This window comes from Terrapene carolina, unplaced genomic scaffold, assembly GCF_002925995.2.
Source record: "Terrapene carolina triunguis isolate 2854851 unplaced genomic scaffold, T_m_triunguis-2.0 Scaffold58, whole genome shotgun sequence".
NCBI classification, from domain to species: Eukaryota; Metazoa; Chordata; order Testudines; family Emydidae; genus Terrapene; species Terrapene triunguis.
The window spans coordinates 11,344,995-11,372,852 of NW_020664409.1; the positions used below are offsets into that span (position 1 = coordinate 11,344,995).

General features: G+C 45.5%; 2 protein-coding genes across 4 annotated transcripts in view; one reads left to right on the forward strand and one right to left on the reverse strand.

The window, feature by feature from the left end:
- Positions 1-10,699, reverse strand: part of DCDC2 (doublecortin domain containing 2) — a 132,272-nt gene extending 121,573 nt beyond the window's left edge. For both annotated transcript variants that reach the window (XM_026660519.1, XM_026660522.1), the window contains exon 1: positions 10,642-10,699. The gene's annotated coding sequence lies outside the window, so the exon portion shown is untranslated. The remainder of the gene's footprint in view (positions 1-10,641) is intronic.
- MRS2 (magnesium transporter MRS2) lies at positions 10,640-27,327 on the forward strand. Of its 2 annotated transcripts, XR_002908836.3 has the most exons (12): positions 10,640-11,152; positions 13,127-13,200; positions 14,596-14,632; positions 15,257-15,369; positions 16,050-16,223; positions 18,328-18,458; positions 19,073-19,189; positions 21,737-21,889; positions 22,998-23,115; positions 24,018-24,131; positions 24,937-26,064; positions 26,639-27,327. XR_002908836.3 is itself a non-coding variant. In XM_024212702.3 (11 exons), exons 1-11 carry the CDS (start codon positions 10,693-10,695, stop codon positions 25,045-25,047), a joined length of 1,602 nt encoding a protein of 533 aa, XP_024068470.1. In that variant the 5' UTR covers positions 10,640-10,692; the 3' UTR covers positions 25,048-27,327. The 2 variants fall into 2 exon arrangements, 1 of the variants encoding a protein (XP_024068470.1); XM_024212702.3 differs by having other exon boundaries at positions 24,937-27,327.
- The last annotated feature ends 531 nt before the right edge of the window (positions 27,328-27,858 follow it).

Below are 27,858 nucleotides of genomic sequence, written 5' to 3' on the forward strand. Positions count from 1 at the left end.
ACCTCTTTCATCCAGTTCTGAGGAGTAGCAGCAACAGAAATGGAGCCAATTTGATCAAGGCTTCTGAGGCAATGTCAGTAGTTTCTGATTTTTTCACATAACAGAAGCAAGTCTCAATTAAATGTGAATTTTATGTGTTTTTAATTTTCTACAGAGTTGATTCTCTCCCTCTCTCTCTCTCTCTCTTTCTCTCTGGCTATGTCTACACTACAGAATTAGGTCGGATTTATAGAAGCCGGTTTTATAGAAACCGGTTGTATGCAGCCGATTGTGTGTGTCCCCACCTAAAATGCTCTAAGTGCATGAAGTCGGCGGACCGCGTCCACAGTACCGAGGCTAGCGTCGACTTCCGGCGCATTGCACTATGGTACCTATCCCACAGTTCCCAGAGCCTCCGGCGCCCATTGGAATTATGGGTTGAGATCGCAATGCCCGGATGATGCAAAGCAGTGCCGCGAGGGGTTCTGGGTACATTGCGTCAGGCCCCTCCCCCGCCGTCACAGCAACGGCAGACAATAGATTCGCGCCTTTTTACCTGGGTTACCTGTGCAGACAACATACCACGCCAAGCATTGAGCCCGCTCAGCTCAGCTCACCGTCACCATATCTCTTCCGGGTGCCGGCAAACGTGGGACTGCATTGCTAAACAGCAGCAGCAGCTTACTGCCTTTTGGCGGTAGACGGTGCAGCATGACTGGTAGCCTTCATTGGCGATCAGGGTGCAGGCAGCTGTGGGGCTGGCAGCCGTGGTGCTGCATTGCACCAGCCCCTTGCCTTTTGGTAGAAGATGGTTTATTACGACTGGTATCCGTCGTCGTCGTACTGCAGTGGCTGTCAATCATGGGCACCCGGGCAGACAATGATGGTTATCAGTCATAGTATGCTATTTTCTGCCAAGTGCCCAGTATTGTCTGCTAAGCACCCAGAAGAGGCCGATGGCGATCTGGGTGCTGGCAGACATGGGGCTGGCAGACGTGGGGCTAGATTGCTACACAGCAGCAACCCCTTGCCTTTTGGGCAGTAGACAGCATATTATGATTGGTATCCGTCGTTGTCATATTGCAGTGGGTATCAGATGGTGCAATAGACCTGAAGGCTAACTGCCAAGCGCCCAGTATTTGCTGCCAAGCACCCAGAAAATGCCAAGGGCTATCAGTCATGCTGCACCGTCGTCTTAAGATGTAAAAAATAGATTTATTCTCCATTCATTTGCTTCCCCCCTCCCTCCTGCTAAACCCAGGCTTTTGAGTTCAATCTTGGGGGGGGGGGGGGCATTCTGTGTGACAGTTGTTTGTGTTTCTCCCTGATGCAAAGCCACCTTTCTTGATTTTAATTCCCTGTACCTGTACGCGGTGTCACTCGCCCCTCCCTCCCTCTCTCCCTCCCTCCCTTCTTCCCCTGGTCCGTCAGATACTACTTTCGCGCCTTTTTTCAGACCAGACGCCATAGCCAGCACTGGGATCATGGAGCCCGCTCAGATCACCGCGGCAATTCTGAGCACTATGAACACCACGCGCATTGTCCTGGAAAACATGCAGAGCCTCCTGGACATGCCAAAGCCAAACCAGGACCAGCTGAGGAGGAGGCGATTGCAGCGCGGCGACGATAGTGATGAGGAAATTGACATGGACCTCTCACAAGGCACAGGCCCCAGCAATGTGGAAATCTTGGTGTTACTGGGGCAGGTTCATGCCGTGGACCGCCGATTCTGGGCCCGGGAAACAAGCACAGAGTGGTGGGACCGCATCGTGTTGCAGGTCTGGGACGATGCCCAGTGGCTGCGAAACTTTCGCATGCGTAAGGGCACTTTCATGGAACTTTGTGACTTGCTTTCCCCTGCCCTGAAGCGCCAGAATACCAGGATGAGAGCAGCCCTCACAGTGGAGAAGCGAGTGGCGATAGCCCTGTGGAAGCTTGCAACGCCAGACAGCTACCGGTCAGTCGGGAATCAATTTGGAGTGGGCAAATCTACTGTGGGGGCTGCTGTGATCCAAGTTGCCAGGGCAATGAGAGACCTGGTGATATCAAGGGTAGTGACTCTGGGAAACGTGCAGACCATAGTGGATGGCTTTGCTGCAATGGGATTCCCAAACTGTGGTGGGGCCATAGACGGAACCCATATCCCTATCTTGGCACCGGCGCACCAAGCCGCCGACTACATAAACCGCAAGGGGTACTTTTCAATGCTGCTGCAAGCCCTGGTGGATCACAAGGGACGTTTCACCGACATCAACGTGGGCTGGCCGGGAAGGGTACATGATGCTCGCGTCTTCAGGCAGTCTCTTCTGTTTCGAAAGCTGGAGGAAGGGACTTTCTTCCCGGACCAGAAAATAACCATTGGGGATGTTGAAATGCCTATCGTGATCCTTGGGGACCCAGCCTACCCCTTAATGCCATGGCTCATGAAGCCGTACACAGGCAGCCTGGACAGTAGTCAGGACCTGTTCAACTACAGGCTGAGCAAGTGCCGAATGGTGGTGGAATGTGCATTTGGCCGTTTAAAAGCGCGCTGGCGCAGCTTACTGACTCGCTCAGACCTTAGCGAAAAGAATCTCCCCATTGTTATTGCTGCTTGCTGTGCGCTCCACAATATATGTGAAAGTAAGGGGGAGACATTTATGGCGGGGTGGGAGGTTGAGGCAAATCGCCTGGCCGCTGATTACGCGCAGCCAGACACCAGGGCGGTTAGAGGAGCACAGCAGGGCGCGGTGCGCATCAGAGAAGCGTTGAAAACCAGTTTTGTGACTGGCCAGGCTACGGAGTGAAACTTCTGTTTGTTGCTCCTTGATGAACCCTCTGCCCCTCCCCCACCACCCTGTTAACTCTACTTCCCTGCAAACCAACCACCCCACCCTCCCCTACTACACTCCCCCCTTCGAGCACCACTTGCAGAGGCAATAAAGTCATTGTTGCTTCACATTCATGCATTCTTTATTAATTCAGCACACAACTAGGGGGATAATTGGAAAGGTAGCCCGGGATGGGTGGGGGAGGAGGGAAGGAAAAGGACACACTCCAATTTAAAACTTTAAAACTTATTGCTATGGAAATCATCTAGGGTGGAGTGAGTGGGTGGCCGAAGGCCCCCCCACCGTGTTCTTGGGCGTCTGGGTGAGGAGGCAATGGGACTTGGGGAGGAGGGCTGCTGGTTACAGAGGGGCTGTAGCGGCGTTCTCTGCTCCTGCTGCCTTTCCTGCAGCTCAACCATACGCAGGAGCATATCACTTTGATGCTCCAGCAGCCGGAGCATCGACTCTTGCTTTCTGATTACAAGTTGACGCCACCTCTCCTCTTCAGCCCGCATTTCAGCACGCAACTTCTCCTCTTCAGCATGCCACCTCTCCTCTCGCTCATATTGGGCTTTTTTAAAATCAGTCATTGACTGCCTCCACGCATTCAGCTGTGCTCTGTCAGCGTGGGAGGCAGTCTGAAGTTCAGTAAACATTTCGTCACGCGTCCTTCGCTTCCTTCTTCGAATATTCACTAGCCTCTGCGAAGGAGTAAGATTTGCAGCTGGTGGAGAAGGGAGAGGTTGTTAAAAAAGATACATTTTAGAGAACAATGGGTAGACTCTTTCACGTTAGATTTTGCTGTTCACAACATCACACAGCACATGTGCTTTCGTTACAAGGTCGCATTTTTCCTCTTATATTGAGAGTCTCCTGGTTTGGTGTGAGAGATCACTCACGCAGTGCCAGGACACAGATTTCAGCTTGCAGGCAGCCATGGTAAGACATATAGTCTTTGGGCTTTTTTAACCTTCTTAACATGTGGGGATGGTTTCAAACAGTTCTGCCCTCATTTCCCATACCAAGCACCCGTGCCATTTAAAATGGGTTTGCAATGTAAAAGGAGGGGCTGCGATTTCAGGTTTAACATGCAGCACAAACCCAACTAACTCCCCTCCCCCTCACACCCAATTCTCTGGGATGGTCACTTCACCCCTCCCCCCCACCGCGTGGTTAACAGCGGGGAATATTTCTGTTCAGCAGACCAGGAAGGGGCACCTCTGAATGTCCCCTTAATAAAATTGCCCCATTTTAACCAGGTGACCGTGAATGATATCACTCTCCTGAGGATAACAAAGAGCGATAAGGAATGGATGTTGTCTGCATGCCAGCAAACACCGGGACCATACGCTGCCATGCTTTGTTATGCAATGATTCCAGACTACGTGCTACTGGCCTGGCGTGGTAAAGTGTCCTACCATGGCGGACGGGATAAGGCAGCCCTCCCCAGAAACCTTTTGCAAAGGCTTTGGGAGTACATGAAGGAGAGCTTTCTGGAGATGTCCCTGGAGGATTTCCGCTCCATCCCCATACACGTTAACAGACTTTTCCAGTAGCTGTACTGGCCGCGATTGCCAGGGCAAATTAATCATTAATCATTAAACACGCTTGTTTTTAAACCATGTGTAATTTTTGCAAAGGTACACTCACCAGAGGTCCCCTGTGTGCCCTCAGGGTCTTGGGTCAGTTCGGGGGTTACTGTTTCCAGGTCCAGGGTGACAAACATATCCTGGCTGTTGGGGTAACTGGTTTCTCTGCTTCCTTGCTGCTGTGAGCTATCTATGTTCTCTCCATCCTCATCTTCCTCGTCCGCCGAACCCGCTTCCCCGTTTGCAGAGAGGGACTCATAGAACACGCTTGGGCTAGTGGTGGCTGCACGCCCTAGAATGGCATGCAGCTCCGCGTAGTAGCGGCATGTTTGCGGCTCTGCCCCGGACCTTCCGTTTGCGTCTCTGACTTTGTGGTAGGCTTGCCTTAGCTCCTTAATTTTCACGCGGCACTGCCGCGAGGCCCTGTTATGGCCTCTGTCCTTCATGGCCTTGGAGATCTTTTCTAATGTTTTGCCGTTTCTTTTACTGTTTCGGAGTTCGGCGAGCACTGCTTCATCTCCCCAGATGGCGATCAGATCCTGTACCTCCCGTTCGGTCCAGGCTGGAGCTCTTCTGCGATCCTGGGACTGGGACTCCATCATGGTTACCTGTGCTGATGGGCTCTGCATGGTCACCTGTGCTCTCCACGCTGAGCAAACAGGAAATGAAATTCAAACGTTCGCGGGGCTTTTCCTGTCTATCTGGCCAGTGCATCTGAGATGAGAGTGCTGTCCAGAGCGGTCACAATGAAGCACTGTGGGATAGCTCCCGGAGGCCAGTAATGTCGAATTCCGTCCACACTAACCCAATTCCGACCCCCTAAGGCCGATTTTATCGCTAATCCCCTTGTCGAGGTGGTGTTAGGAAACCGGTTTAAAGGGCCCTTTAAGTCGACAGAAAGGGCTTCGTAGTGTAAACGTGTCCAGGCTTAAGTCGATTTAACGCGGCTAAAGTCGACCTAAACTTGTAGTGTAGACCAGGCCTCTGTGGCTATTTCCTTGCAGGGCATGAATTCTGTGCTCGTCCACTAGGCCCTCATCCTGCAAGCTAGAGGCAACCGTATTTATTATATTTTGGGGGCAGCTTTGAGCTGGACCCTTTCCTTATTTGACAGAATATGGTGCATTCAATTTTTTAAAAAACCCAATACAACAGACCTGCCCAAATGCATATCCATTGCCCTAGATCAATGGTTCTCAAAGCTGGTTCACCGCTTGTTCAGGGAAATTGGGTTTGTTTAGTTTGGAAAAGAGAAGACTGAGAGGGGACATGATAGCAGTTTTCAGGTATCTAAAAGGGTGTCATAAGGAAGAGGGAGAAAAGTTGTTCACCTCAGCCTCTAAGGATAGAACAAGAAGCAATGGGCTTAAACTGCAGCAAGGGAGGTTTACGTTGGACATTAGGAAAAAGTTCCTAACTGTCAGGGTGGTTAAACACTGGAATAAATTGCCTAGGGAGGTTGTGGAATCTCCATCTCTGGAGATATTTAAGAGTAGGTTAGATAAATGTCTATCAGGGATGGTCTAGACAGTATTTGGTCCTGCCATGAGGGCAGGGGACTGGACTCGATGACCTCTCGAGGTCCCTTCCAGTCCTAGAATCTATGAATCTATGAGTCTGAACATTCCTCTGCTGTTAGCAAATACCTGGGAAACTCACAGGCAAAGTGTGTGTCTCGCTCCCTCTAATCAGTGGCTCCTCCACAGAGGGGATGACAACTCACACTACAGCTGTCAGTTATTCCCTTGCTTCAAGTGGCAGAGGTCTGTGCTGTGGATCTAAAGGCTCCAACCCTGCTGATGATTCATGGGGGTCTCAGTTTGGTTTTTATGCTGGTATTTGCAGCAACATAGGGACTTAGCCACTAAAAACTGGGTTAAAAGGCCGTATAGGTTACAAACTCAAGCATTCAAAAACTAGGAGATGCCAGAATTAAGGTTGCCAGTGCAACTTCATTCAGCTCCCTTGTGTATATGCATTAGGGATGTCTTTAATCACCTGACCACCCACTACTTTTTCCAGACAACCCCTGCCTCATACTCTGCACAGGATGGATTGTGTTCCAGCAATGAATAGAGGCTGTGTAGTGAAGAGGCTGTTATCTCTAGGACCTCTGCCTCGTTTGTTGCAGGGGGTGGAAATTGTGTACCTATATATGAGCCTGGGAGGTGGTGGGAACTAAGCTCACTGAGGGGAAGGGGCCAATGGACCCCAGACAAGTAATTGCAGGGGACAACAAATGAAAACACAGGGATGGCAGTGAGGGTCATAGGGTAAAAATAAGGCAACTGGAAGAGGACATTGAGGTGGGAAGTGTGTAGTAAATGAGGCAGGGGGTTGCAAGAAGAGAAAGGATGGTCTCATGCCACCCTAGAGAACTGGCTTCTATCCCTGCCTCTGCCACAGCATTCCTACGTGATGCTGGGAAAATCATATAAACCAGACTTTTCACATTTGGTCCTTAATTGTATACTTAATTTCTAGGCACCCAACTTGAGACCCTGGGGTCTGATTAGCAGAAGTGTTGAGCATTCACACTACAACTGGAGTCTCTGGGTGCTGACCTCTGAGCATATAAAGTGCTATAAAAAGCTAAATATTCTGAAAACTCCGGCATCTAAAATTGGGCACCCTAAATCAGTGGATACTTGTGACCTCTATCACGCTCTGCCTCCGTTCTCCGTGTGTAAAATGGGGATAATACCACCCCTCACCTCATGGGGCATTGTACAAACGAATGAATTAATGTTTGTAAAGCCCTCAGATATTATAGTGACAAGCACCACAGAATTGCCCAGGAGGAAATTAATAATTCTGTGTTCAGAGCAGGCTGTGAATTGTCTGCAGCAAACAAGGCCAATGGAAACATATTGAACAAAACAAAATATGATCTAGCTGCTCATTCAGTGAGCACTGTCTGTCCTGTGCACTGAATAAAGCGAGGGTCTATGAAAGAACAAGTATTTGATCATATAATTAAAGACTGTATCAGAATGCATATGCAGGGTGCATGGGGGGGGAGGCAAATGAAGGTTGCATGGGCAACCTTAAGCACCCTGGTGGGCTGGGCCGGGCTGTTTACCTGCCGCATCCACAGGTTCGGCCGATCGCGGCTCCCACTGGCCACGGTTCGCCGCTCCAGGCCAATGGGGGCTGCGGGAAGGGCAGCCAGCACATCCCTCGGCCCGCGCCGCTTCCCGCAGCCCCCATTGACCTGTAGCGGCAAACCACGGCCAGTGGGAGCCGCGATCAGCCAAACCTGTGGACGTGGCAAGTAAACAAACCGGCCCGGCCCGCCAGGGCTTTCCCTGAACAAGCAGCGGACCGGCTTTGAGAAGCACTGCCCTAGATGCACACCACCTCACAGGTCTGCATACAGTTCTGAATACTAAAAAAGCAGCTGTAATCAACACACCAGTAAGCTAAGCTGACAGTTCATGCCTATCTTGAAAATATCAAGGCTGCATCTAGAGCTCCATATATCTCTATTACGCAGCAACATTTCATTACATCATTATATTACACATTACAACAATTCTCAACTGGCTATTATTGAGTTCAAGGTGTTGGCTTCACCCTAAAACTATAAATGTGTCCTGTTTATCTGAAAAGACACCTCTCCAGGCAAGACTGCCATAGTTGCAATCAGTGTAGGTGCTTGAGCTATGTTTACCCCTGTTTAGGCCTGATTCTTCAATTCATTCTTTGTGGGAAGACCTCTGTGCCCATGGAGAACCCATTCAAGATAATGGGGTACCTCATGAGCGCCAGAGTCCACCAGCATGGAACAAGTTGCAAAATCCAAGCCTCAAAGGAGAGAGAGATGCTAAGCATTCCCCATGACTCCAGATTTACTTGGTCTACTAGAACCCAGATTTGTTAACCTTGTAGACCAGAGGTGGCCAACCTGTGGCTCCGGAGCCACATGCGGCTCTTCAGAGGTTAATATGCCTCCTGCGCACTGCAAAACAACTGATTGTGGCGGGCAGGAGGCGTCGGGGCTGGAGAGGGGTAGCGGATGGGGGGGGCTGCCGGTGAGCAGGAGGCACTGGGGGCTGGAGAGGGGTAGCGGATGGGGGGGGCTGCCAGTGACCAGGAGGCACTGGGGGCTGGAGAGGGGTAGCGGATGGGGGGCTGCTGACGTATTACTGTGGCTCTTTGGCAATGTTCATTGGTAAATTCTGGCTCCTTCTCAGGCTCAGGTTGGCCACCCTTGTTGTAGACACTCTGTAAAGCTTGTCTTTTTCCATAGGTATTAGGAGAAGGAGGTGCTGGAGTCATCGGTGAGACATATGGATCTTACAATTAATATAATTGTGATGAGCAAATATTTTGTATGAAATCATGTGAACTAATGATATTTTTGCTGTTGATTTTAGTTCTGACAGTCTATTTTTATTTATTATGAAAGCATCCAGGGGAATGGATGGATAAAAGAAAAAACAAACCTGACATTTTTCCCTTTTGTCCTCATGCAAATTAAAGAACATAAGCTTTCCTTTTATAATTGCCAAGGATTTCTTTCAAATTTGCTAAATATAATTTCCAATATAAACTCTTTAAATACTCCCCCAGTGTTTTCATTCTACTTATTCAGGTGCTTCTCTATAGCTCCTACATGAGTAGCAGTCACTTCCAAGAAATGGTGCATGTTAACTTACTTTCCCACTCTCTTGCGTTATCTTCTACTGTGCCTGGTATTGCCATGTTTTGTTTTGTTTAAAGTATCCTTGGCATCCAAGATTATTAAATTCAATACTGTTGCACATACTGCCACCTACTGTGACCCAACAAAATTAAGACTAAAAGACAGCCATTTGTTTCAGTGGCCTTTGGATCAAGCCCTAAACCAGCAGCCAAATTCTGCTTTCAAATGTATTTGAGTTCATGCTGGAATAACTCCCTTGACTTCAGTATATAGGAACTGAAGTATCACTATACAGGAACTGAAGACTGTGAACCTGCTTCATCATGACCACGCACCTTGTGAAGTCATTTACACTTGTGCATAGTGACTGTAAAACATTATCACCGTAAATGTCTTCAAAAAGGAGCAGTGGCAGGAGAAGTGGGAGCTGGCTGGGGCCAAATTCTGGCGCGGGCGAGGGATGAGCTGGCCGCGGCTTCCCGCCGCCCCCATTGGCCCAGGACAGCGAACCTGCCGCGTCAGCAGGTAAATAAACTGGCCCGGCCCGCTAGGGTGCTTACCCTGGCGAGCCGCGTGCCAAACGTTGCCGACCCCTGGTTTAACGTAACTCAATTGAGAGCAGAATTTGGCCCCAGTTCTCTTACCTCAAAAGTTTCAGGGCCTGATTCAGTAAAGCACTTAATGCATGTCCTTATGTCCATCTCTATTCAGGATAACACTTAACTTTAAGCATATGCTTAGTTACTTATGCACATGCTTAGGCACCCTTGCTGAACAAAGGTCACAGTTCCTAAGGGGATCACAGCTCAGGATATTTGCAGTTCTTGGTTCTAAGAAATATAGTATAATAACCATAAGCAATAGCTAGTCAACCAAGGTTCATATTTAATTAGTAATCTAAGTTTCCAGCTTGGCTCCACTTTCTCCATTGAATACTACAGTACAGGAATTTCTAAGTGCAACATTGATGATAAAATATATTGCTAAAGGGTTTGGTTTGGGTGGGAGCGTTTCATTAATTCCAATCTATGTGGTTTGAGTGCAGATGAAAGAAAGGGAATTCCTTTGCAGTATTTTCATTAGAGCTTTGTACACAACAGAATATTTTAAAAGTAGTATTTGGTGATGGGCGTGGAGGGGTAGGTTACTGAGGGCCTCTCCACACAGAGTTGTTCCTGTTCAGCTGTTAGTGTGCCCACAGCTGGAGTCACTCAGGAACAGCTTTAAATTCACACCCTAACCTAATCCTTCCTAACTTTCAAGTGCAGCTAAATCCTAATTTAATTTGAGCCTCAACTGACCAGTTAATCTTGGTGCTTAGATGTATGTTCAAAATATATTTGGTTGATATGCTTACAAGATGTTTGGTTAGGGCAAAACAGCTGTGACGAACTCAAACTGGGAAAAAATTAAGAACATCCCATTTCATTGTCAGGTGCTCACCCCCCCGATCCCAGTCCTGCTGGAGAGGGCACAAGAGCGAGATGCGAACAGGTGGGATCTCTCCCGCCCAGCGGGGCGATTAACTTTCACCGTGTGACCTTGTGCAAGTCATTCAGCTTCTCCGTGCCTGGGTTTCCTCGCCTGGCCAAGAGGGCTCCAGTCAGCCCCTTACCTTTAGGAGCGGTCAGGCCCGAGGGTGCTGCCTGGGGCTAAGGACTAGTAAATGATCGGCGCGGAGAAGGCAGTGGGGCGCTCTCCCCTGCAGGGCGCCCCGCTCGGGGACCTGGGGCTCGGCATTGCAAGCCAGCGGGCTGCCTCGGCCCACGGCTGGGGCTCTGCAGCACGAGACCCCGCCCCTGGGCAGGGGCTAATCTGCGCAGCTCCTCCTCTGCCCGGCTCCCGCGTGTGTGCAACCGGGCGGGCGCCTCTGGGGCCTGCAAGCGGCCGGGAGCCGGGGCCCGCTCGCCCCCCGCGGAGCGTGCCCATGTTCAGCCGCTGGCTCCTCCCCGCCTCGCTGGGCCGCTACGGGCGCGGGGGCTGCTGCCGCCGCCTGCTCGCAGCAGCGGGGTGGGCTCGTCGGCTGAGCGGCGGCGGGGGGCCCTGCTGCGCTGCGCACGGGCCTGGGCAGCGCCGGCCGCGGCTGGGGGCCGCAGCTCCCCGCGGGCAGCCGTGGCGCTGGGCAAGTAAGTCGTGCCCTGGGAGCGGGGGCACTGCACACGGCCGAGCCGGCCCTGGTTGCTGCCCGGCCGGGGGGCAGGCGGATCGGCTCTGGAGTGAAAGCCCCACCTTTGATTTAGCCTCTCACGTCACCCCCGGTGCCTCCCCTGGGCGTTTTTCCTACTCCTCGCCCCGGGACTTGGCTGCTCTGGCGTAGGGAGAGCTGGCTGCAGGGCAGGGGCTGGCACCACCGCGGGGAGAGGCTTTTATAGAACCCACAGCGGCGCTAATCCTGCAGCCAAGCGCTCATCCTACTGAGCAAGCCTTAAATCCCCGGCACAGGTCTCCACTTCCTAGGGTGACTGGGTGCCCTGATATTTGGGGCTTTATCTTCTATAGGCCGCTATTCCCGCCCACCCCCCTGCCCCGATTTTTCACACTTGCTATGTGGTTACCCTATGGGGTGCACAGTTAGTGTTCCACCCTGTTCAGGCCTGGGAATGGCTCCAGGGAATAGGTAGTTAGTTATAAGTCTATCAGTGTGTGTTTTAGGGGGACCAGATAGCAAGTGTGGAAAAATCAAGACGGGGGGAGGAGGGAATAAGTACCTATATAAAACAAAGCCCCAAATATCAGGACTGTGTCTCTAAAATTGGGATACTAGTTAGTTTCTGCATCTGTTTGGCGCTTACAAATGTTGTTATATCGTCCTGAAGTATTGGGCCAGAATTTCATCGCTAGGTGCCTAAACCTTAAATAAATGGCCTTAATTTTGGAGTCATAGGTGCTCGGCTCCTTTGAAAAGCAGGCAGCTTTTATTTAGGTGCTTAATTGTAAACAGTGGACCTGATCCTGTAGTTGACTGCTTGGGAGCTGTGTAGTGGGGCCAATTAAGGCGTAGGGGTGGCCCCCACATAGTCAGTGGCAGATTAAGGCCATAGCTATGATTTCCAAACTCTGTTCCAGTAACATCCAACTAAAACACAAATGGGCTTATGTCTACATATTTAACAGTTAACTAAGGAAATGGACACACCGCTCCTCTGAAGTTCTGGCTGAGCCTGTCAGTCATTTACCAGCAGCCCATGCAGTATGAAATGCGCATTAAGGCCTCCATCCTGCAAACACTTACTCACTTTTTACATTCAGACAAATGGTAGTCTCGCTGAAGTCAGTGGGACTACTATACACAAAGCATGTGAATGTTTGCAGGGCCTTTCTGTTAGATAAGGAGGGGAGGTGTCCTAGCAGATAGACCATTGGCCTGGCTCAGGAGACCTCCATTTCATACCCTACTCTGCCACAGGCCTGCTGGGTGACCTTGGGCAAGTCACTTTGCTTCTCTGTGCTTCCATTTTCCCATCTGTAAAATGGCATAATGATACTGACCTGCTTTGTAAAGCACTATATAAGAACTAGGTATTATTATTCATTACCACAGTGCACGAATAACTCATTTGCTCAACAAATGTAGGCCCCCGTCCCCGCACTCAACTTCATGCAGGCAGACTTGTATAGCTGCACAGAGCTCATTGTAGGACTGGAGTGTTATTGCAACTGCTTTGTGTTCTTAAAGGATACTCCAATTTAATCTAATTTCTATTTTTTTACCTATTATTGTTGCAAGTAAAACAAGATTACCACAAACAGGTGGAAAGGAAATCTGTTTTCTTTGCAGACTTGATGGTACTTTAGATATAGTCAGTTTCTCCTGTTTGTATGGGTCTTTCACACAATGAGGAGAAACATTCTGAATAAGAAAACTGGTCATAAAGCCACAAACGTTGGCTCAAGGAATTTTATTTCTATTAGATTTTAAGTTGACGGTGCCTCTTAAATCAGCTGGGTTTTTTGTTGTTTTTAAGCGAAATTGTGTCTGTTAACTGGGTTCCTTGTGACCGTTTTCCACCTAGTGTACAAGTGAAGGAAAAAAGTATGTATCTATCAAAAGACCGTGTGCTGGTAATAGAAAATTATAACTGCTGTGTGTCTTTCTGCAGATGAACTGGGTCGACACTCAGCTACAGAGGCCTCTCAAGCCACCTTAGCCAGTGTAGTCCCCGTGTTTGGAGTGGTAAGTGTATTGAAAGGTTTCAACAAAGGACAATTTTTCCAAGCTAATCAGCATGTGTTTTTTCTCAAACTATTATTTGACAGAACTGGTCGTTCTCCATGATGTGTTCATAATGTGTGGATATTACTAAATAACTGTTTTAAAAACCCTAATTTGAGGGAAAGTTATGTTTGTCAATATATTTGCAACAGGACTATTATAATGTGCTAGCAAAATACCAACATGCTTTTTTTATGAGAAGATCATTCTTGTTAACTCACAATTTAATCATGAAGACACAGTTTAACTCTTGAAGAATTGTTGTAAAATGCATGCTTTTGCTATTAAAAATACACTATTTTTGCCTTTTTTTTTCTTATTAATGTCACGGAATGTGGTAGCTGCAATGCAGGACAGCCAATGGTTGAAGGAAGAATATCTTTTTTTAGGTATGCAGCTGAGAGAACTAGGCTAGCCATTCATAGCGAACAATCTGTTCACAACCTCCTTGTTTGCCACTGGAAGATGATGTGATCACACGTGAAAGCAGACTGTTGAGAGCATTGCTACACATACAGGCCCTGATCCTACAATGAGGACCACATAGTTGTTTCCTCTTATATACAACTACTAGCTTTAAAAAAAAATTGTGAATAGCTCTTGAATAAGCAACATCTCTCAAAGCAAGAGTGCAAAAGCTTTGATCAAATCAATTCTTGCAGTTTTTCCAATAAAATGACTTTAAGTTTACAGAAAATACTCATGTTATGTTAATACTTTGGAATATAAATGAAAAGTAAATAAAATGTTAGAAACAAATTATTCCTTGCTTCGTTACATTAGCATGCTATCTATTCTTTCACTTACACATAGTGGAATTACACAGTAAATACTGTTCAAAAATCAGTGAATAGCCCCCTACTATTGTTGCCCTTTGCCTTGTAAATTGTTCAGCTAAAACAACACAATATGAAACAACAAAACCTGAAACACAAAATGTAAAGAGCCCTTCTTGTGCCAACACAAAAATCTCATTCTCTGTTTTAAAAAAAAAAAAAATTCCTCCTGGGAAGTAGATATCAGTGCGAGCCAAAGATATAGTTATGAACTTAATTGATGTATGTCTGAAAAATATTTTAAGAAGTGCTGCTTTCCAGGTACTATGTGTAACATCCACATGTTCAAATGACCTGAAATATGTTGTCTAAGGCATTCATAATTACCTGAGGAGTATTAGCAGAGATGACAGGATAGCATACCTTGCCCCTCCTTAATAAGTGCACTGAGTCACCCACTAGAATTCAAAGCAAATATAAGCAATTTCACACAACTCTTTTCCTGTATGTATAGCAGCTTTGTGAGAACAAAATACCTACTTCTCGTGTTTTCTTTTCTTTTCTCTTTTCCTCCCTTTAGATGAAATTTGACAAGGAAGGAAATCTTACCACTTTTGGTAGGTAGAGTTTTCATTTTCTTTTCCTATTTGCTCTTTTGTGCAATATAGAATTTTCTAAGTGGAAGTTTATACTGGACAGAGAGTTCAATTCAAGAAGCTTTCATGGGTTTAGCTAACTGTCGGTGTTGCAGCATTTCCCTTGGTTTTGCTCATCTATTCTACACAAATTCTTATACTGCATTCATCACAGTAGTATCTGAGCACCTTCCGATAGTGCATTAAGCAATATAACTACCATCTGTCATGTGTGGTTCCGTTTTGCTTTCATCCTTTTCCTCTTTGTCCCAGTCCACCACCAGTATATTTTTCCTTCCTGGGATACCTTTGTGACATGACACGTGCTTGACATGAGCTTTGCTAATGTGTTCTAACATGAAACATACTGTCTTTGCCTGTTAATTTGGTTACTTTTAGACTTTTCTTTATTAATAAACAAAGGGAGTTCTCTTTCACCCAAGTTATGATTATTTTGCTGTGTTAGACAGAATTATATTGGATGATCAAGGGGGGAAAGCACTATCGAGTTAGTTTCTTTCTGGGACTGCAAAACAGACTAATCCATAATTATAAAACGTTACTTTTCCCAGATAAGATTTTTCTTTTTAAATGTCTTCTTGGTAGAAAGAAAGAAAACAGAATTGTACCAGGAACTGGGTCTTCAAGCTCGAGATCTACGATTTCAGCATCTAATGAGCATTGCAACTAGAAACAACAGGATTATCATTAGAATGGAGGTAAAGTGATATTTTTATTTTCATTAACTTCAGTGGGTCTTAAATCTCTTTATAGGTGTCAATAGACATTAAAATACACTTGAACTATGTCTCAATTGCCAATACAGTCATGTTCTAGTGAAATCCAGGGGCCCTTTTAATACTGGCTATCTATGGCCTTGCGTATATTATTATCCATCTGTCCTTAACCCTGGCACTGAATATCTAGCGAACAGAAGCACTTCATGTTGCACTTCATAATAATGAGCTCCTTGTCTTTTGTAGAATGGCCGTCTCTATTCAAGAGGGCCAAAAATTTTCCCTTTGTGGGCATGATGAGAATTTTTAGAGGCACAGGATGAGCACAGCTAAAAATTTGGAGAATCTTTCTTTCTTCCTGTCCCTCCAGTAACACCAGAGGCCTCCTCGAGTACGCTAAAGAAAGTGCTTCCGATGTCAGTCCTGTCCATATACTTCAGGGGTTGGGGGGAATGACAGTGGAAGATAGACACTTGGGTACCCTGGACACGAGTGTGGCAAAACAAATCTAGGTAAATAAAAAACAAAGCTTATCATAACAGTCCCCTTATGGGAAGTGGGTTTATTGAAAACCGAATTCTGAAATGCATTAAGTGGCAGTGAGAAAATTGGAAACCTTCATAAAGTATTAGCTGGCTGCCTAACTGCATTCTCTTTTTCAGTTTTTGAAGGCTGTGGTAACACCAGAGTTTCTTCTGATACTAGATTATCGCAATTTAAATATGGAGCACTGGCTGTTCCAAGAACTTGCATCTCAGCTGTCTGGAGAAGGTCAGCTAGTTACATATTCCTTGCCCTTTGAATTTAGAGCCATAGAAGCAATACTGCAATATTGGGTGAGCTTCTGGTTACTTTAGCTACTTTTGAAAATGTTATTTCATGGGAATGACAGTTTAATTTTCTGTTTTGGAAATATTTAGGAATATTTTTAGGAATATTTTGGGTTTGCTTTAGGCTTGTTTTGTTGTTGTTTCTTTTGGTTATGGGGGATCTAGACAAACATTTAGCAGTGAGGAGAATTAACTATTGAAAGAACTTACCAAGGGACATGATGGATTCTTCATCACTTGGAGTTTTTAAATCAAGAGTGACAGATATATGCTGAAACATAAAAGTTACGTTTGCTGCCAAAATTACTGGGGGAGGTTCTCTGGCCTGTGTTATGCAGTAGGTCAGACTAGATCAGCATTTCTCGAATGCGACCACCAGGGGCTTTTCTTGTGGCCACAGCCTCCTGGGCAGTGACGGGGGGGGGGGGGGGGGGGGGAAAAAGGGGTGGTTTGCCCCCCAGGGCCATCAGCAGGGGTTGGATCCTGTCCCCCCTGGATCCATGAATACTGGAAGAGCAGACAGCCAGTGACTTCCTTCCCTTCCCAGGGGTTGGGGGGCTAAGGCTTCAGCCTTGGGATGGCGGGCGGCAGGCTCCAATTGTGGGACTTCGGGCTTTGGTCTAAATTCCCTCTAAACTGTGCAGCAGTCTATCAAGGGCTGCACAGGTGGGGAGAGGCGCCTCTTCTGCGGCCCCGCCCCAGCCTGGGAAAGGCATCTCTCCCCTGGCCCCAGCCCCGGAGCTGCTCCGGTGAGGAGAGGCACTGTCCCGGCTGCTGTGACAAGAGAGGGCTGGGGGAAGTCCTCTCTCCCTGCCACAGCCCCAGGCAGCCTGCACCCCAAACCTCTCATGCTGCCCCACCCCAGAGCCCACACACCCCATCCCCCAATCCTCTGCCCCAGCCCTGAGCCCCCTCCCGCACCCCAAATCCTTCATCCCAGCCCAGAGCCCGCACCCCCAGCCAGAGCCCGCACTCCCCAATCCTCTGCCCCAGCCCTGAGCCCCCTCCCACACCACAAACCCCTCATCCCCAGCCCCACCCCAGAGCCCAGACCCCCAGTCAGAGCCCCCAACTCCAACCCTCGGCCCCACCCCGCCACACATCACCTTCATATTGGGGCACGTAACAAAATTCATTCCACACAGATGTAAAAAAATTAGAGGGAACATTTGGCTCTAGCCCTGGACCCCAGCCGCACTGCGGCAGGTGCTAGCCCTGGGCTCACCACCCCCCTGCATCGCCTCTGGCCCCCATTGCCTCCCTACCCACCTCCCCATCCAGGACTTTATTTGTCTCCTGGCTTGCCAGGACTGAGTAAGTCTGCTGTGAAAATTGATATTTGTGTGTTTGTTAATACCACTTTTCGCTCCCTCCCAGCTAGTTAGTAAGTCTGGTGTGAAAAGTGATATTAACAAACACACAAATATCACTTTCAACGCAGCAGACTTACTAGGTAGCAAATCTTTTTTTTAAAAAGCAGAAGAAACGACAACAAAAAAAAGACAAGAATGTGCAAAGCCGCTTTATTTGTGTTTCTATTCTGCGTAGGTCCAGTAAAGAATAGCGACAACTGTACAGTATTTTTATTATTGAGTCTGAAAAAATACCCTATAAATTACAATGATTTGGATACGTATAGGTGCATATTTATTTGTTTTTCATAAAGTTAATTAAATATTTTAGGAAAAATTGTCAGAGCGGCCACCAGCAAGAATTAGTGGCCGTACTTTGAGGCCACCAAAAAAATTGTTGAGAGACCCCCTAGACTAGATGATCATGATAGTCCCTTCTGGCTTTAAAGACTATGAATGTTAATGGAAATATGACACCACCTAAGGTTGACCAAATTTCAGACACATGAACCTCATATCACGTTTATTCAGTAGTTGGCCTAATGTTTCAGTTTTATGTAAATTTTGTTCAAAAACTATTGCGGTGGGTATACGATCTTGTCAATGCTAGCTGTATTCCAGATAGCGCCTATGTATTGAAAAAGTAGATTGCATACCTGATTGTAACAGTGAATTCTGTGCTCAGTGAGAGAGTCAGTTGCCCAAACCGTTCTAAAAGGGTTATTTTAATTCTTATGAAGGATCATGTTATTATCTAGATCAGCAATCTGCAAGGGAGACTTAACATTTTGCAGCCTCAGATCATTGAGACGCTGGAAGCTGTAGTGGATCCCAAGCTACTGTCTGTGGATAGAAGTAAAGTACACATTTTGCTACAAAATGGCAAGAGGTAAATAAGAGTAAGCAATGGAGAGCATAGCTGAACTTCAGAAAATTGTGTACACTATACATTTCCTAGAAAACTTTGCTTTTGAGTTGTGCAACTTATTTGTCTTTGTAAATTCAAATGTATGAACTATCTAGTTGGAAAAAAATGAAATCCCACTTTGGGATTTGTAGTCTACCTTCTAAAACTGTGTATAATGCAAAAAAATTAATACTAGGCAATTTAATATGTTCATTGTAATGTAAAATCAGGAGTTCAAACCACTCTTCAAACCATTTGAGTACACGTGAACTTATTGGGCTATGCTATGTGTCAATACAATAGACGATACAATTGTCTGAATCAAATTATTTGTTTCTCCGAGTGCTCATGAACCCTTGAAATATGCCCAGAATACACCGCTAAATCCTTTTCAGTTAAGGTTTTGGTGATTTGGGGGCAGTTGGTCCCAGACTGGACCAGTAGCGTGGCTAAATGCAAAATGGGGATTTACATTTTCTAAGAAACTTCCCCATTGACTCATTCTGTCAAGATCCAGGGAAAATGAAAATATTACCTCTCTACAATAATGCAAATGGGATTGCCTGATTGTTTATGCCTGTTTGTTTTTTCTTTAGTTTGTCAGAATTAGAAACAGATCTTAAAGTTTTCAAAGAAACAATCCTGGAAATCTTAGATGAAGAGGAATTAATAGAAGAGCTCTGTCTAACTAAATGGACAGATCCACAAGTATTGTAAGTAAAGTTGGGTAATTCAGAACACTTTTTAAAATGTCTTGTCCAAAGACAACCTGAATACCAGATTAGATTGCTTCTCTCCCCTCCCCTCAAAAAAAAAGATCTATACAATGTTTTTAAACCATAATGCTTTACCTCTTTTTAAAGGGTGTTGTACGCCATCATCGCAGTGTGAGCATAGTGTTAGCAGCATTACTGATACTAGGGTGGAAGCATCGAAGATGCTGCTTCATCCATTGTTTGACTTAGCTGGCCAGCCTTGGTGAACAGGAGATGGAAAGGGGAGGAAAAGACAACCATCACTGAATGGGGAAACAGAAGGAGAAATGGAAATGTCAGTTTCCAATTCAGACAAAACTTTTAAGATAGGGTTTTAGGGAGGAAAAAAAATTTCACAAATAAAGAACCCCACTTAAAATTTGTCTGCGTTGGATCAGTTGCCCTACCGCCGTATATAAAAGCTGGCATGCTATCCTTGAAGCTTACTTTGCCCACTAGCAGAGCTCCCCTGATGGACATATAATCCCACAGTAGTAGCACTGAGCACTGTTTTCATAGCCACTATAAGTACATAAATTAGCGCTGTGGTATAGCATCCCAAGAGAACTGTACATGTCTGAAATAGCCACATGACATCCCTCCTGTGTGCTGATACAATATCATGCGCACATCAGTGGCCACTCTAACAACGAAAATAACCAACCATATGTCCCATATTGATGACAAGCTGCTGGTCTGATCCTTACTTAAAAATCCAGGGCATATTGACTGACTGGTATATCTGATTTAAAGCTAAGAGCAAACTGGCTTCCTGCCTCAGTTCCCATGTAAATAATGCCAAATGATAGTTACACCCCACACTTCATGGCAAGTTAGTATTATTTATACAACACCAAGTGCATGATATAGCTCCCTGCCCTGCACAGCTTCAAATCTAAATAGACCATAATTATCCAAAAGGTGGGGTGTGAAGGGATGCAGTGTGTAAAAATCAAGAAGTGTACCTGAGAAGGCGTGGAAGGAGCCGGACATGAGGTGTATTGATGCCATCAATGTACTCTCGTACGTTGACTCCAGCATTGGTGCTTGTAGACAGAAAGCTATGTTAATCATATCTTCACGCGGAGATACAGCCAAATGTCAAAGACTTGTAGGACGGAGGGAGCGTTTTTTGGAGAGGTGATAGAGACTAATTCATGAAAGCAAAGGTGTTGGAAGCTACTTTTTAAATCCTTTGGGTCTGTTGTTCAGTCCTCCTCTTTCTACGGCTATAGAGGAATGTAAAGGCATTCACCATCAAGCCAACTAGAACTGGATTTGGGGTGCTTAGTACAGACCATGTCAAAGCACTTTGTGCCTCTGCCACCAGAAACTGAAGACTTCTAAGACCATAGCCACCCCCTTAGGACATGCAACTGAAACCTCTAGGTTTGGAAGGTTCTGAAGTGAACAGCCAGCCTGCCTCAAAGGGACCCTCTCTTTAGTAGAGAGACTAGGGTCCTTTTATCACTTCCAGTGGCCCTAGTTACCTCAGACACATGAGTCCTTAGGCACGGTCTAGAGATGAGTTTATGGAAAAACAGCTTCAGAGAGACTTCTTTAAATTGCTCCTTGATAAGGTAAGCAAGTTCAACAGTATCCACATGAGACATTGGAGGGTATCCAGTTCCTCCTGGCAAATAGTGCAGTTAAGGTCATGCCACTGGGTGAAAAGAGGGATGGGGGTTGATTCCAAGTTCTCCATGACATCTTAAAAATACAAGAGGCCCATCATGGCTCTCAAAGACCTCACTGTTTGCCTAGTCAAAAGAAAGATCCAAAAAGATAACTCCGGAAACCTGTATGCCTGTTGTAGAGAAGGTGACTGGCTAGGTGCTCTGGGCCTTGTGGATGCTACCAGACTCCTATGATTCATCCAGTAGGACTGAGATCTCTCAGACTTTAGGAAGGGGGACAGTGGCAGCAGTTTCACATACTGACTGTTGGGCTGCTGTCATCAGTTCCTGTGTCCACAAAATGCTTCAACTAAAATGCTTCAGTTGTTGTCGATGTGCAACTAAAAACACGTGTAAGTGCCAAGTAGATTTCAATATTATGTATATAACTTAGACCTCACTGTATGGGGGAACAGAAGGGAGTGTTAACAGCATCACTGCCAATTTCCACCATTTGAGGGCACCAGAAAATTAACAGTCTCCCTTAAAAATGTCACAATGTGATGCTGGGACACTAATATTTATACATTGCCTGTGCATGCTTATAGCAGGGCAAATGTTACCTATTTTACTGACCAAAGTAACTGACTTTTGCTCTTCAGCTAATAGAAATTGGAAAAGCATGTACCTTCTTTTCCATGACACTCTTTGTAACAGCAGAAGTTCCCCATGTGCCTAACTGGATTTTGCAGCATTGTTGTCAAACAGGACTTGTGGAGAGTTTTTCCCTTGTCACTTCATTCTGGGCCCATGCTTCAGAACATGTAAACACGTTGTTGATAAGTGCATTGCTGATCCCTAACTAGAAAATATAAATTGTTGCTCACAGTGAGGAGAGCATGTCTGGAATTGACCATGCAGAGGAAATGGAGCTGCTGCTGGAGAATTATTACAGACAAGCCGAAGATCTCGCTAATGAAGCACGTGAACTCAGAGTATTGATTGATGATTCCGAAAGTATCATCTTCATCAACCTGGACAGGTTAACTATCCTTATGACACATACTACTTGTTATACTGTCAGAAGCTTTGCAGAAATTTGTGCTGTTTTACCCTTTTTTGAATTGGAGTCTTGAGAGCAGACATTGGGAACCAAGACTGGGAGGCTCTTATTCCTTGTGGTTCTGGGAAGGTAATAGTTAAAAGAAATACCCAGATGTTCATGGGGAAAATATAACTTATTTATGAAGAATTGCTATGTAATGCAGCAAAACTGACACTTGAATTGACTCTTAAATGTAGGTTGCACTTAAGTGTTGGTGTCTACCTTCAAGAGCATGCCCCTGATTTTTCTGGATCACATCTTCTGCTATCCAATAAATGTTGCATCCACACTAAGCATGATGATACAGTAATCAGCTTAGTTTGCATCAAATATTTAGCTTTATTAAGACTAAACTATTGTAAATAAAAAGGCTGAAATTTGTTATTACGCACTAATCAACTTTTTCAGTTTTCTGTATTTAAAAATAATTTATACAGTCTTAACATCTTGAAGTGTATCAGATAAGCCACTGTTGAAAAGCAGTGTATGATATTCTCTCCTCCTCCTTAAATGGGGAGTTACCTCAAGAAGTATTCAGCGTGGACACTCCCATCAGGAGGCCAGCAAAAGTTGAGAAGAGGTGGATGTGGAATGCCCCAAAGTAGACTCTGCTTTATAGTCCACAGCATTTTCTGACCCTCTGTTTCTTTGTAAGTATACTTGCAAGGTAACAGTAAATGTTTCTTTTAAATAGTCATTTATAAATTCCTGTAGTTAATGGTAAGAAAACAAAAAGAAACACAAGTTTCCATAAACTTTTACTGTTACTTTACACACATACTTATAACAGGTGTGACCAGATGTCCTAGATCCTGCTGATTGCAAAGCAGAGTCTGCTTCCTGAGAGGTGCATTGCTGCTGTAGTTTCAAAACATCTCTTTGGAGAAAAATCACCTGATACACTAGCTCTTGTTTCTGTGTTGCTTAATACCAGTGTGAGTTGCTCCGTCAATTGTTCTGATGTGGTGCATGCTGCGTAAAACTTTATTACTAGACAGCAAGTAAACATCTGTGTTCATCTCATAAATCTTTCTCCCTTCTTCAGCCACCGTAATGTGATGATGAGACTGAACTTACAGCTGACCATGGGGACTTTTTCGCTCTCTCTTTTTGGACTGATTGGAGTAGCCTTTGGTATGAACTTGGAATCCTCCTTTGAAGAGGTGAGAACCAGTGCTGCTTTAGAATTGATTTTATAACTACTGACAGACAACACGGGTACCAATGCACCTGACTTAACCCAGGTTTTCTGTTAAGTATAACACTCTTCACTGATAAGACTCCAGTTTTATACTGGTGTAAAGCGAGAGAATTGGGCCCACTGATTCCAGCTTTAGTGCACTGACTTTCTTTTGTCGTGAATTAGTTCATGGCTTGTTCAGTTATGACTCTGCTGGAGGATATTCTTCTGGATGATCAGGAAGAGTAATACTCCAGAAGGAAAAGGGAGGACAACACTGTACTTGGGCATGGTGGCTGACAATAGGCGTGGTAATGTTCAGCCATTCATACTTCTGAAAGGTCTTGGAGTTTGTATTAGAGTCACTTTCATATGCAAAGGTGTAAATCAGTTAAATGATTTTCTAGACTTCATGGTGGAGCCATGATTCTACTGTAAATTAAATAATTACACTTACATTGCTGGTAGCTGTCACACTTACATCCATTACCTTAAAAAGGAAGAGGTTTCTTCTTTCTCCTTCCTTCCCTCATCGCCGCCTTCACACACAAAAAATGAGGTGGGGGGAAATCTCTAAATTCTTGGTAAAAACAAGAGCTATCTTCGAAAGGAACCGTGCATGTGGGCTAGTGCGGTAGTGAGGAACACTAAAGTGCAGAGACCAGCACTCCAGTGCTCTGGAAATGATGGTGTATCAAGTGGATCACTTTGCCTTGCAATAACCCAGAGTCTCAGCCAACCTTCCCCAGCCAAGGAAGTTCACCATACTGTGGAGCCTTTGGAGGGGATGGAGAGGGGTTTAAATGAGAGGTGTGGGAGGGAATCCACTGAGGACCCTTCCACAGAAAGAGCTGCATGATTAATGGCTATTTTTTCCATTGCTAGGATCACAGAGCATTTTGGCTGGTGACAGGGATTATGTTTTTGGGAAGCGGCCTTATCTGGCGGCGTTTGCTTTCATTCCTTGGACGGCATCTAGAACCTTCACTACCTCCCCAAGTACGTATGGCTGGCTAAAGAGGTCCACTGCGTTCTGTGTGCACAGTACCACTGCTACTTCCTGTGTTCAGTGTGTACTGTGGAATTTGTAATGGATGTGATCAAGGGGGGGTGGACGGGGACACAACTTCCACTTTTATGGAAGTAATTGGTGAAATCCATGTCCCCCAACTTGGGAAGGTGGTAGGGTAGGCTTCCCTAAGCAGGCATAGGGGGAGCACAGGACAGGGCAAAGGAAAGCTGTGACACCTAAGATGCACTGCTTCACCCTGCAAGTATTTGCTGCTGCCAGAAGTGACGAGGCAGGCAATCCCTTGAAAGCTGCCCCTAGTGTAACTGGTAACAGGAGCGGCTCACATGTACATGGCCACAGCCATCCTTTCTTTGCTTCTATGGCACTCAACTCAGCCATGCTGCTGTTCCACTCCCCCCATCCCACCCACTCGTCCCTACCCCTCACCCAGAGGTAGCTTGGTGCTGGAGAGGGGGAGCTATAAACAGGTCCCGGATAGAAAAGATCACAGGGGGGAGCTGGGTGGGGAAGAAGAACAAAAGACTAGACTAAAGAGCAAAGAAAAAGAGAGGGTGGCACTTGTGCTGGGGCCATGGGAGCAGCCTGACCCTCCAGGTACTTGCAGCTGTTCCTCCTCAGATGCACCCCAGAATCCTTTGTGCTGACTTTCATAGCTTTTCAAAGCTTGATGACACTTCAAAGGAGGCTTCCTGAGAACTGGCTGGCACTTGTATGCTCCGTGGCCCTTATTATTTTTTTTAATAATCATTGGCTATTATGTGATTTGCCTAGGTGCCCACGTTGCTGAAAAAAACTCATCCAACAGCTGGAAGAATTGAAGTAAAAAATGACCTTAAAACAGAAGCCTTTATGTCAAGCAGAAGCACGCTGACAAATCGATAGAACCGGAGAAAGCAACTGGCTTTTTTTGTTACATGTACACACTTGCACACCTGTTTTCCCTATAGTAAAAATTAAGAATTTTTAAAGTCATAGAATGTCAATCTCTATCTTATGCACAAAAATGTTTTTAAAGTTGATATTTTAATGGCACAAAAGTCAGTAAATGCAGAGAGAAGATTCCCATAGGATCCTTAACTTTTTTTCTCATGTGTTACACTAGAGGATTTCGCTAGACTACAGCATGATGCACAGCTTGCAATTTCAGGCTCTTACAGTTTGAGGTCTTCCATCCAAGGACTGCTCAGGCCCAGCCTTCATTAGTTAGGCATTGACAAGATTTCAGCCTAGGGCAGTAGTGCTAAAGATAGAGGCTAACATTAAAAACAAAAACTGCTATACTTGTCCTCAGTAGGAGCTGGTTTGATTTTTGAAAATCAGGCTACTCATTCAGGAGCTGAGAGATGGAGTTAGGAGCCAAACTTTAGGCTTTTAATGTAGCGTGGTTGTTTTTTTCCTTTTTAGTTGTTCAAGGTTGTATTCACTCTCTAGAGAATAGGATACCAGAAGCAGGAATCAAACTCACATTTCTTGCAGAGCACTAAACCGGCACAGCCAGACCAACAAATACAGAAAACTGCTTTGTTTCTATTAAATGAAAAATAAACAAGTTTTGAATGTCCAGTGCTCACCTGTTCAAAGACTAATCAGGCCCAAATGGGTTTTTAAAATCAGAACAGCAGGCCCTTTCAGACTGGTAACAGATGCACATTTCAAGCATGCAACCACTGCCCTTTCAGTTGTAACTGACTAGATGTATTTACACGTGTAGTATATCAGTTCCTTAGTCGATTAGTAAGAACTTACCTTAGGGCCTGATCCAACTCCCATTTAAAAAAGAAAAGTCAGACTTTTTTCCTGACGTGACTTGTTTCCTTTCATCTCTTTCTGAAGACATAGATGACCAGGATCATGAAGTATACTGCAGTTGTCTTGCAGCTGGTTTTATTACTACACATGGTGGGTGAGATTAGGGGCAAATGTGGGGTGAAATCTGTCTGCAGGTCAGGGGAATGGGAGGTAGTAGCAAAGTTACGTAACTAAGGGATACAAAGATCAGGTCTGACTATCAAAAAAGTGCTGATTTGCTTCCTGCGATGGTGGAAGAGAGTTAAATGCCTGCTACTTCCACCCACCTGCTATTTGCCTCTCCTGAGGGCCTTACCCCACTTTGCAGAGTGACTGTAAAACCCTTCTAGATCAGAATGGGAACACATACACCTTTGCCAAGTACGGTAAGGTAGCTCTTTAGCCAGCAACTTAAACATTGTGTAAACCACTGCCCACCTGACAGGCTGAAAAATTAATTATGCTGTTGCTGCTACAATAAAGTGCTCAGGTGTGAACAGAAAATGGAAACTAAAGAGTTCAGAAATTGTTATACTTCTGCAAGCCTGTGGTCTTTCAAAGTAAAATCCTGTGTGGCATCTAATGATTATCAACTAACTGATTTAACTTTGTGTATCTTTACACTTTCAAAGCATAGCATCTTACAAGATAATGCATTGTTCTTTCTCTATATTTTACTTTAAAGGTAGCAGGGGATTGGATGGCAGTTGAAATCCCCAGTGGCCAAGTCATTACCATCTACTGGTTGTCAAGTGACCTTTAGGAAGTGGTTTGGTCTTGATCCAGCTCCTAGTGGGGAAACTGTTCACAATATGCAGACACCCATGAGGTTGAGGACTAATGTTGGCATACCCAGAGAGGGCAAGAAGTGAATGGGTATGGAATCTGAGGTTCTGACTCAGGAAATGATCCCTTCAGGTCATGGTTTTGAAATACATTGGCAGGGCTATTGGGAAAGCTTGCATTGTTGCTTCTCCAGCTGTCTTTTCTCTGCAGCTACAGGGCATTATTTTGACTCCTTTCATCTGTGCTTAATTGACTTATGTACATTAAAAGCATTTAAAATAAGACCACTAGTTCTTTTACAGGGCTGCATCCATGTCATAGGAGTTACCCAAGTCCAGAAAACCATTGGAAGTTTAACACCTGGCTCATTCACACTGCAAAATGTAGGTGTGGTAACAGAAGTCTGAGCTCAGGAGTGAGAAACTGAAGCCCATGGTGGTTGATAAGGTTTTGAGTGAAATTGCCACTGAACCAGACCTGTAAACCCCAGTAGCAACTGATTCAGCGTTTACATTACGTGTAGTTGACAAAGCTGCACTTCATTTGTAATACCCAGGACTCTCAAATAAAATGCCAACTGGTTTTATCCTTGTGTTTGGCAAATTGACTTCTTTGGTTTTGCTGACTAAACGGTAAGAGGAGTCTGTTCAGCTTGCATAAGCTTCACTCCTTTTCTTTCCAACACAATTGACCAAAAAAAGCCTAGTGTTTTCTAGGGCTGAGGGTGAAGAACCTAAATAAGGCAATCCCCAGCTTGTCAGTCTGCCTCCTACAATCATTTGGGCTCTCCTACACCTGACTACTTCTATCAGACTTGTTGACAATTGGGCTGTGCTTTCAAAAGTGGCAAGTGCAGGATGGTTCGGCATCCTAACAGGGAAGGTGTTAAGAGCAAGAGTCCGGAAGGAAAAAGTGAAAATAATGGCCATGGGGAGGGAAAGTGCACTGCATTCAGCTCATCCACCCTGATGCCTTCTAATTCTCCAGCTACTCCTTGATTTCCATCACTTATCCAGAGAGCATTTTAAAGTGGGGGTGTCCTTTTCTTTTCCTAGTTTATCAAAACAAATTCCAAACAGTTACAGGTTGAAATGTTCAGCACAACATGCTCTCTTCCTA